The sequence below is a fragment of the Propithecus coquereli genome, unplaced genomic scaffold (assembly GCF_000956105.1).
Source record: "Propithecus coquereli isolate 6110/MARCELLA unplaced genomic scaffold, Pcoq_1.0 Scaffold289, whole genome shotgun sequence".
Lineage (NCBI taxonomy): Eukaryota > Metazoa > Chordata > Mammalia > Primates > Indriidae > Propithecus > Propithecus coquereli.
The window spans coordinates 378,061-388,982 of NW_012148496.1; the positions used below are offsets into that span (position 1 = coordinate 378,061).

The 10,922-nt window shown below is 38.0% G+C and overlaps 1 protein-coding gene across 3 annotated transcripts in view; it reads left to right on the forward strand.

Annotated features, from left to right (window-relative positions):
• Positions 1 to 10,922, forward strand: part of SORT1 (sortilin 1) — a 70,927-nt gene that overhangs the window by 16,122 nt on the left and 43,883 nt on the right. For all 3 annotated transcript variants that reach the window (XM_012648536.1, XM_012648535.1, XM_012648537.1), the window contains exons 2-3: positions 6,873 to 6,932; positions 8,380 to 8,453. In XM_012648536.1, the coding sequence (XP_012503990.1) occupies positions 6,873 to 6,932; positions 8,380 to 8,453 (134 nt within the window). The remainder of the gene's footprint in view (positions 1 to 6,872; positions 6,933 to 8,379; positions 8,454 to 10,922) is intronic.

A 10,922-nucleotide genomic window follows, 5' to 3' on the forward strand; every position in this document is an offset into this window, starting at 1 on the left:
GATTGTTAAAATATTCACTTATATTGCTAGTATTTTTATAATTTTACTTTTTACTTGTAAATTTTTGCCCTATATGGAATTTATTTGGGAGTAGCAAAAAGAGAGGAATTCAGATTTTTATTTTTTTCCAAATAGCCAGTTTTTCCAATGTTCTTTTACTACTAACTTGAAGTGCTGGCTTTATCATATTCTAAAAGAAACCTTATCCATTCCTGGACTCTGTTTTGTTCCACTGATCTGTCTTATCTATTCCTGTACCAGTAACTATGCCACAGGATTAATAAATTTCTCCAGAAGCAGCAATATAGTTTCATGCTCATCTGTTCCTGATAGATTCAAGCTGACATTTTACCCAACTGGTCTTAAACTTCTAGATTTCTGAGCTTCCTACCCTAGGACATGGTTAGGTAGTCTGAATTACTGCATTTGTTCTGTGGCTCCTCCGGATACTGGCTTTTGGACTGTTAATCAGAGAAACAACATATTTATATAGTTTTCCTTCATTTTGACCTATTTCTAGATCATACATTTGCTGACTCCTTAGACCAGATGATGTTCTCTTCGTGCTAAATAATCTACCTCTTAAGCGTACTACATTAGAGTAGCATAACTCTCTCCACACTCCACAGTTGATTTGTCATTTATACAACTAACACATAACATTTTTTTTTATAACAGTGCTTGAGATAGACATTCACTCTACCTTCTGTTGACTGGACTGCCTACTCCTAAATGTTTTTATGTGGTTCAGTATTTTAATATTGTAGAATATTCATTGGTGATATTGTGTCTGGGATTTTTGTTTTCCCTTCCTAAAGGAATTATTCTGCCTTTCAGTTCTTTCTGGCCACAAAGCTTTATCCTCTGCTCATATTTCTTTTATTCTTTTTCCATTGCTTTGATTAGAACAATTGAACCATAACTTATTGGTTGATTATATTCAGCTCTGTATACCATTGGAAACCGTTCCTGTCTGAGTAAGTGATCCTGTGGCTTCATCTCAGCTTTCTTTGTGTCTTTCAAGCAAAAGTACTGTTCCTAAAGTGTCTTCTCAAACATAATTTCTTTTCTCTATTTTTATTTTCCTTCTATTTCAACCTTAATTTTGTTTATAAGATCTTGAAGTTCTTATTTAACAAGTACTTCACAGCATCTACTGTATACTCAGCACTTTACTAGTTGGTGATATTGAGATTTTATTTGTGTTACCCTTTGAAATTTTTCAAGACTCCTGCATATATCTTACTGTTTATTCTACCTACGCAATTACCTTCTACCACCGTCTTGCTATTGCTTGTATCTGCTCCACCTCTGTGAGCTCTCCTTAAATCTCAGTATTCAGACATTTATTTCTTCATACTCAGATTTCTAATTTTTCTTCTGTATAGTCAATGCCTTTAAACACTTGGGTGTGAGGGCATCTTTAGCAGCTTTTAACTACATAGAGGTAACGGTAACTACAGTGGAAAGGATAGGAGTAAGGTCACCATTACATGTGCGAACACCAAAGAACACATACTAGTATTTAACAGTGTTTTGGCTGGCTTGTGAGGGAGCAGGAATAAACCCTATTCAGTCATTATTTACTGTAACAGTAGTAACCAAGGCAGAAGTAAGGTTACATAAAGATCAGTAATGTTAGTAGTAGGAGTTTCTGAATAAACTTTTATGGAGATGTTTGTGGAGTACCTAATATGTATAAGTCCTTGTGCTAGTCCTGATGGGTAACACCAAATTATAGTGCCAGCCATTGAGAATTCATAACATAATTTGAGAGGCAGACAAATATATATGTAGAAGGAGTGTCCATAAGTGCTGTGAAAATAATATAATACCTAGAAAGAGGAGATCACTTGAGCTGTGACAGTTGGGAGCCAGAATAGTTGGTTTTACGTGGAAAGATGAAACTTCAGCTGTTTTTCAGATTTTTTGCACTGGTTTAGTTCTCTCCCTTGTGGTTATCAAAAATGCCAAAGAACAATGGACAAATGCAGAAGAACAGAACTTTTGTTTTTTGAAACCAGCAGTTTTAAAAGATATTCTCATTGATTATAGAATTCTAGTTCGCAGTCTTTTCTTTATACTTTAAAGATGTTGCTGCCCTATCTTCTGGCTTGCATTATTTCTGAGGAAAAGTCTATCATTCTTTGTTTCTCCATATGCAATGTCATTTTTCTAGATGCCTTTAAGATTTTTCTCTATCACTGGTTTTAGATAATTTGGGTATGATCTGCCTTGCTGTCATTTTTATCATTTTTTTTTTTGTTTTTTTTTTTTTGAGACAGAGTCTCACTCTGTTGCCCAGGGTAGAGTGCCGTGGCATCATCCTAGCTCACAGCAACCTCAAACTCCTGGGCTCAAGCGATCCTTCTGCCTCAGCCTCCCGAGTAGCTGGGACCACAGGCACATGCCACCATGCCCGGCTAATTTTTTCTATATATTTTTAGTTGTCCAGCTAATTTCTTTGTATTTTTAGTAGAGATGGGGTCTCGCTCTTGCTCAGGCTGGTCTCAAACTTCTGACCTCAAGGGATCCCCTTGCCTCGGCCTCCCAGAGTGTTAGGATTACAGGTGTGAGTCACCATGCCCGGCCTGAGTTTATACTTTTCATCAATTTTGGCAAAGTTATGACTACTATTTCTTCATTTTTTTTTTCTGTTCCTGTTCCCCCCGACCTCCTCCAGAGACTTCAATTGCATATATTAATATATTAGGTTATTCGAAGTTGTTCTACAGCTCAGTGATGCTCTATTCACTTTTTCTGTCTTTTTTTCCTCTTGTATTTCACTTCAGATAGTTTCTGTTGGTATGTCTTCAAGTTCTCTAATCTCTTCTGCAATGTCTAATTTCCTGTTTCTCCTATCCAGTTATTTTTCTTCTGAGACATTGTAATTCTCATTTCTACAAGTCTTTTTTGAGTCTTTTAAAAATATCTTTTATGTCTTTATTTAATATGCTCAAGCTATTCTCTGGAGTATAGTTATAACTGTTTTAATGCCCTCGTCTACTAATTCTATTATCTGTATTATCTCTGAGTCAGTTTGATTGATTTTTCTCTTCTTTATGGGTCCTGTTTTCTTCACGTGCCTGGTGGTTTTTGATTAAATGTTGGATATTGTGAATTTTATCTTGTTTGGTGCTAGATCTTTTAGTATTCTTGTATAAATATTCATGAACTTTGTTGTGGGACACAGGTCACTTGGAAACAGTTTGATCCTTTTCGGTCTTGCTTATAAAGCTCTTTTAGGCAGGATCAGAACAGCATTTAGTCTAGGGTTAATTTTTCTTCACTACAGAAGTAAATTTTTCTGAGTATACTACCCAATTCCCTTGAAATATGAGGTGTTCTACTGTGGTTGTTGGGAACAGGAATTATTCCTGGTCCTGTGTGAGGTCCTGATATTGTTCTCTCCAGTCCTTTCAGGTAATTCTTTCCCTGGTCATAGGTAGTTTGTGTGCTAATCACTGTTCCTCCAGAAGACTTGGTGGGTGGTTGGGGAGCTCCCTCTACAGAGCTCCAGAGTTCTCTCTCTGTGCCACTCTTTCCTCTCTAGCCAACTCTGGCCTCTTTGGCCTCCCCACACTACCAGCTTCATCTCTTCAATAGGGAGACCTCTGGGCTTTGCCTGTGCTCCCCTTTCCTGACCTACGACCTGAAAATTCTCTCCAGGCAGTAAACTAGGGCAGTTGTAGGGCCCTCTTTGTTCATTTCCTATCTTTCAGGGGTCATTGTCCTTCACTGCCTGATGTTGGAGATCTTGAAGACTGTTGTTTCACATATTCTGTGGTTTTTTTTATTAGTTGTTTCACGGGAGGGTGAATCTGATCCCTATCACTCCATCTTGGCCCAGAGCAGAAGTCCTCTCAGAATAGATCTTTTACATTTCATACTTGTTTCTGTCATGGGGAAATGAAGTGGGTCTGGCCTTAGCTTTTCACTTCATCATCCTCCTTTTTAGAGCTTCACAAGTAGTTCTTAAAGAAAATGGATTCGGTGTTTATTGAGTGCCTACCATATGCTATGCTATATATTATTTGCTAAAATATATAGGCTTGATCCCTTCACCAGATGGGCTTCAGGTCTAGTGAGGGGGGCAGACAAGGTTCTTGTCGCTATAGTTAAAAGTACTGTAATACATATCTTGAAAGACTTAAGATGCCACCACAATGTAGAATGACATGTGCATTGTGTTAAATGTGATAAATGACTAGGGGTTAGAACTGAAGGCTTTGTGCTGACTCCTGTGAATTCTGTCTCCTAACTATGACCAGGTTGTCACCCATATTCCTTCTCCCATTGAAGGGGCAGGATTGAATCTGTACTCTTGGTCCCCCACCTCTCTTGGATTTATCTCCTTTCCGTATGACCCTTTCTTTCCGGTTGAGCTTTGGTCTGCTGTTAGACTTGGTTTCTTCCTTTTTTTTTTTTTTTTTTTTTAACTTTTACCAGTATAAAAATGTTAGAGACAGAAATGTTTTAAAAATCAGTTACATTTGCTGTAGGTGGATGAGTTTTGCAATGAATTCATACATTTTCAAAAGCAAATGTTAATTGGTTATTGGGGGGCTTGGGAGGGAAGGTTAACCACAATTATAGTTAAATCTGGCCTACATTTCCAAAAAAACTCTAGATGATGAACAAGGTCAATTATCATTTCAGTTGTTTAGGTGAAGCTGAGTTGTTAGCTTGCTTAGGTGAATATGAGTATGCTACCCAATTCCCTTGAAATATGAGGGGTTCTACTGTGTTTTGGGGGAACAAGAATTATTCCTGGTCCTGTGGGAGGTCCAGATATTGTTTTTTCCAGTTCTATCTATTAATCCTCTTCATGCTGTGATTGACCAATAAGAAAATGTGGGTCATGCGAGTCTGCACTGACTAGGTGAGGTTCATAGAGAATTGCCTGAAAAGTAAAAGTTGTAGGTCCTGATTGGCTCAAGACTATCTTATAGTCTGATCAAGAGAACCATGAACTCCAGTGCCGTAGTTGATGGAATTTTTCTTTTGTCCTCATCAGTCATCATGATCAGAATCTTCCTTGGAAAGATAACCTATGTTTAGATTACTTTTAGCCCTTGGTAGCTCTAGATATTCCTGCTTCTCCTCAAGGAACTCATTGATGTAATTTCAGACACTGTATCCTCACTCAAGAGAACATGCAGTCTTACTCAGTGTGAACTATACTACAAGACACACTTCTATGTCAGTTTTTAAGCTTCTGGTTCCAGGTGTCTATAGCAGCCCTATTTTTTCTCAGATGCTTGGCAAGCCTATGTGTCTGAATAGCCTTTCTGCCCTGCAGAGGCTATGAGAAGCTGTGCTGAGCATTTGAGAGTGAACCAGTATTTACTGAGCAAGCCCTGTGCAAGACACTAATTGTGTCGCTTACAGAGATTGTAAAAGAGATTCTTTTGACTTCAAAGGTACTTATAGTCCAGGGGAAAATAGCATAGGTAAAATTTAGAGGCCTATTCAGGAAGACCACAAGAGAAAATTAGAAGATAAGCAAAACAGTTCATGTTTTGAGTTCTGTTTCTTTAGACTTCTCTGCTGGGTTTGGTGGCTTGAGTGACCAAATAGCTGGCATCCCACCATTTATAGACATGCTCTATTTTGAGATTGAGTTTGTGGGTTGGGAAGGATATATAATAATTTTCAACAAATGCTTATTAAGCATGCAAAGGAGCCTTGTGGTAGGCACAGGGAGCACTGAGAGGTATGAAGTTACATCCTCTGCTCATAAGGAACTGCTCATATTTGGGAAGGCGGGGCATGTTTAAAACTTAAATTTTAAAGTATAAGTCTTAATAAAGAAGAATAGTGATCAACATTTAGTAGAAATATATACTAAACTATTAAACCCTGTGAAGAATGGGGCTTGGGTGGTGAGCACGTGGCCCGAAAAAGGGAAGGATCTTTGTTATATATGCCGTATATAGTATGTAATTCCTATATGGTTAGGAATTTTTACCAAGTACAAGTATTGCCTCTTTGGAATTTTTATTTTTTTATCAGTTAAAAAATGATAGAGACTAGAAGGTTGTACATATAATGTTAACCTTGAATATGTCTGTGTGTTAAGATTATAAATGACATTTTCTTTATTATATCTCCTTGTAATTGTCTACATTTTCTATAATGAATATATATTATTTTATAAATAGAAAAAGGAAGTATTTGAAAAACAAAACCTAAAAGCACCTATAATGATTATTATAACTATATTTTAACATGCTTACCATACTTTGGATATAATATATGAGCTTTCCCTTTTTTGTCTCCCCGCTCCCACTGCAACTCTAGTAAGATTGTTCTATTATTATTATTATTATTTCTATTATTATCAAATAAAAAGGTGAAACAAGGGCATTTGCTTCTTGCTTCTGCCCCTTGTCATTTTGAGTGAGTTAGCCTAGAAGCAAAAGGAATCCAGCTACTAACTATTCAGCTATACTGTGAAGGCTTCCCAGAAAAATTTAAATTATACTGATTGGGTTACAATTATGTCTGTCAGTGTGGGCTATGATCTCTTGTTTTAAAGCATTCTAAAAATACATTGCTATGTCTTTATATTTAGTTCTTTTGGAGAAAGCAATTAGATTATTCCATCTCCCCATCTGGTGCAATGAAGAAAACGCATCTGCTTGGCTTACTTTGTGTGAGAGAGAATATATTTCCAAGTTATTTGTGATTCAGGTTAAGCAGTTAAATTCCTCCTCTCCCAAATTTTGTTCTGGGAATCCATATCCCCTTATAATTATGAACTTAATTACTCTGAACAGTAATGAAGTTCTGAATTACTTAAGGAAGGGAAAGATTGAAGGAGTGTGGATATCATTTCTAAATCAATTTTATTTTATTTTTCCTTATAGCATGTGTTTGATGATCTCAGAGGCTCAGTATCCTTGTCCTGGGTTGGAGATAGCACTGGGGTAAGTCATATTTTGAGTCTGTTATTTCAGCCCTAGCAAGACGATGTGGATTTTGGGAGTTTAAGCACCTAATATCATTACTTTCTGAAACCATCTTCATCCTCAATTGCAGAAGCACATTTGTAGGACAGATTTTCAGGAAGTTGTAGTTGGTTTGGTTTTGCTTTAGAACTGAGAACGTCTTGAGACCACTTTCTTTCCTAGTAGGATAGATTGATACCTTTTTAGTCCTTGGTGGCAGCTTAGCATCAAGATGAGCAAGAAGAAGAAATAGGAAAGAGAGTGCTGTGTGCTGAGAATGGAACCCCATAATATTAAATACTTGGGAAAACCCCTGTGTAGAAGCAGAAAATGTGCCTTAAACATCTCGTCATTTTTCCTTCAAACTGTATTGTTCCTATGTCCTTTTCCACAGTTGTGTTGAAGGACTGTGATGCCCATGGGCTCATGGTTGTTCAGCTCCATCTGTTGTCCTTGCCCCTACCACAAAGGAAGTACCGCCAGGATTGGGGGAGCAGAGGGAGAGTCATTCAGCTCCTTGTCCCTCCTAGTATATAGATGATCTCCCACTAGGAGGGTAAGCTGAGGATGCATTGGCCCCAGGTCTTAAATCAGGGTTTGTTGTTATCCTGCCTGAACAAGTACAGGGCAGTGTTTCATGCCTCCCGGTATTCCAGTAATGGATGTGTGATAACATTGAGACACATGATAGCTATATCAGAAACCCTAAAGAAATAAAAATTTGGTGCTGAAAAGTGAATCTTAAATTTCTTATTTTAATTAATTTTTAAACTTCCAGTAGAATTTCTTTAAGCATGTCTTAGTGTCTTCTAAAGTTTGAGTTATATCCTAATTTCTATGATTTACCCTTTTATCTGAGATAGTTGGTATCTCCAAGGTTTCTTATTATACGGCTTTTTTAGACTCCCTCGACTATTGTACTCATCTATCCAGAATCATTTCCTCCTGCATATTTTTCTGTAGAAAAATAGTTATTTAAAAATGAATTTTATAGAAAACTAGCAGTAGGGAAAAGAAAAGGACAGATAAATAAATGTAACATAGTGACCTCTGTAAGAACACCCACACTAGTCTAGCCTCTGTAAGCAGAAAAAAGAGATGATTCTTATCTGAGAGTATCTTAGATAATATGGATATCAAATAGTTAAGTCCTTTCTTTATTATAATGTGTATTTAAGTAGCTCTGCCTCGCTGCTTCAAGTGTAGGTGATAGGGATCATTGCAACAAAATGAGCTGCGAACTTCTTGAATCATTGTAAGTAAGCCTTAGTAACTTGATCCTTCTTGGTTTTGGGATATATTACAATAAGGGCTACTACAAAGTAGGACTATCAGAAATATTTCAGGTATTGACTTAATCCCATCACGTATCAGCATGTAATTGAAATATCTTTCTCATTTATGGAATGCTTTTGTCTCTCTCCAGGTCATTCTAGTCTTGACTACCTTCCATGTACCATTGGTAATTATGACTTTTGGACAGTCCAAGCTATATCGAAGGTGAGAGCAATAACATATGTGAGGGTTATTTGACTAAGCCACACATTGAGAAGGTAGGATCCCCCCTTTCTAGACTTGATGGGGTCTAAGTTGGTTGAAAAGATCTTCTAGCCATCTTAAATTTTCACCAGAGTGCCATACTCAGCACACTTTTAACATCTACCTAGCAACCTGAAATATGACAAGGGACCTGCATCCAAGGAGGTTAGTTTGACCTGACTAAGGGGCAGAATAATAAAGGAAGATGAAGGAAGAGTGTATAGGGGTATGTGTTTATGTTAGTTTAAATGAATATTTATTTGTGCGAAGGTGATATGGAGTTTAAAATAGCTTTATATTTATCGTGAGCACAAAGTGGTTTTCTGCATCCCTGAAATGAAAATTCTCATTATACCTTCCAAGCAAATATATTTACATAACATTTTGAGGACTAAACAGATTGTTTCTAGATAAGAAGGAGATTCTCAGGTCATACCTATAAAAATGCCTTCTAGTGTTCACACTGGTAATGATGGTGGTAGCACATGTTCTGGAACCATAACCTATACTATAACATTTCACAAAGTTATAGAGTTGTCTTCTCAAAGGTACAGCTTGTTTAAATAGTAGGTTCCTTTCCTTAACAGTGAAAGTCAACACCAGCTAACTCCCAGGAATTGCCGATTGTCTTCTCAGTTATTTGTGTCTATTCCATTTTACCCAATGGACCTAAAGAAATAATGACATCCCAGCAGATGATGTAGAAATGGCCCAAGAGTCAGGGTATCTCCCAGGAGTCATGGTACTTTCTCAGGGTTCTTTATGTGACTGTTGATCTTGGCCCAGGTGGGAGTAAACATTTGTTGAAGCTCTGGAGTAGACTAGCCCAGCCTCTCTTCTTCCCCAGTAAATATGATCCTCGACTGCTCCTGCCTGGGCCTGGAGCTTTCTGCTCTTCAACACAGTGATGTTGGCTTAAAAATAGGCAGCATATACCTTTAGGCCAAGAGGGAATTGTCATCTTGAAATTGCTGTGTAAGCTCCATGAAAGCAAAGTTCTTGAGTAACTTGGGGTTCTCCAGCATCTAGCCAAATAACTGACACATTGGTAGGCAGGCAGTAGATATTAACTGAATGAATGAATGAATGGATGCGTTAGCTTCTCTATAATTTTTAGACTGATAATTTTTTTATTTGTCTCATATGAGATTGACAATGTATTTTGGGGTCTTGGTGCTAGAAAGAGCTGTAATAGGTGACTTTGTTTATTCAATTAGAACAGTAGTTGAACCATTCAGACAGATGAAAAGTATCCTGTTTGGGAAGGGGAAAATGCATTAGCTAAGTTTTGTTGTCAAGTAGACCAGGGGTTGAATCTCAGCACTCTCATTACAAGCAGAACGAACTTGGGAAAGTCATTGAACCTCTTAAGTCTTTTTTGCCATCTGTAAAAGAAAAATGATAACAATGCCCTCTTTAGAGCTGTTATGAGGTATGCTCTACAGTGTCTGGCATGGAATAAGAGCCTGGTACTGTTAGCTGCCACCATGCCAATGGACAGGATGGCATGTAGCCAGCATGTACTGGTGCTGCTATACCAGTTGTTAAAATGAATTGAAGCGTGGGCAATAGCAAGACCTCACTGTCACTACAAAAAAAAAATTAGCCGGGCGTCAATGGTGTGCACCTGTAGTCCCAGCTATTCAGGAGGCTAAGACAGGGAGGGTCATTTGAGCCCAGGAGTTTGAGGTTGCTGCGAGCCGTGATGATGCCACTGCACCCTAGCCCAGAGTGAGACCCTGTATCAAAAAAAAAAAAAAAAAAAGAAAGCCTTCCATGCTAGTTGATAAAAAATGACTGCCTGCCCCCAAATGCCTCCACAGCTTCTACAAATGCATACCCCCTCAGCCCCTGCCAACATGCAAGTGTTACTAATACCTGGCATTATGACCTACATCCATGCTGATTGGTCAGTGCTCATACCATCTGCTCTACTAGGAACCCCTCACTTATTTTATTTTTTTAAGAGATAGGATCTCGCTCTGTTACCCAGGCTGGAGTGCAGTGGTGGGATCATAGCTCACTGTCAGCTTAAACTCCTGACCTCAAGCAATCCTCCCACCTCAGCCTCCCAAGTAGTTAGGAATACAGGCACATGCCACCACACCTGGCTAATTTTTTTATCTTTGTATAGATGGGGTCTCCCTTTGTTGCCCAGGCTGATCTCTAATTCCTCTCTTTAAGCCATCCTTCCTCCTCAGCCTCCCAAAGCACTGGGATTTCAGGCATGAGCCACCATACCCGGCCCACCCCTTGATTTTTTTTTTTTTTTTAGATTGACATAATTAATTATTGCTCCATTGGAGAGTTAGGTTGTAGCTAATTTTTTTCACTGTAACTAATGTTGCTTTGATAAATATCATATGTGTTTGTGTCATAGGGGATGCTCATTTTGGTCCTTTTTTATTTTATTTTATTTTATTTTATTTT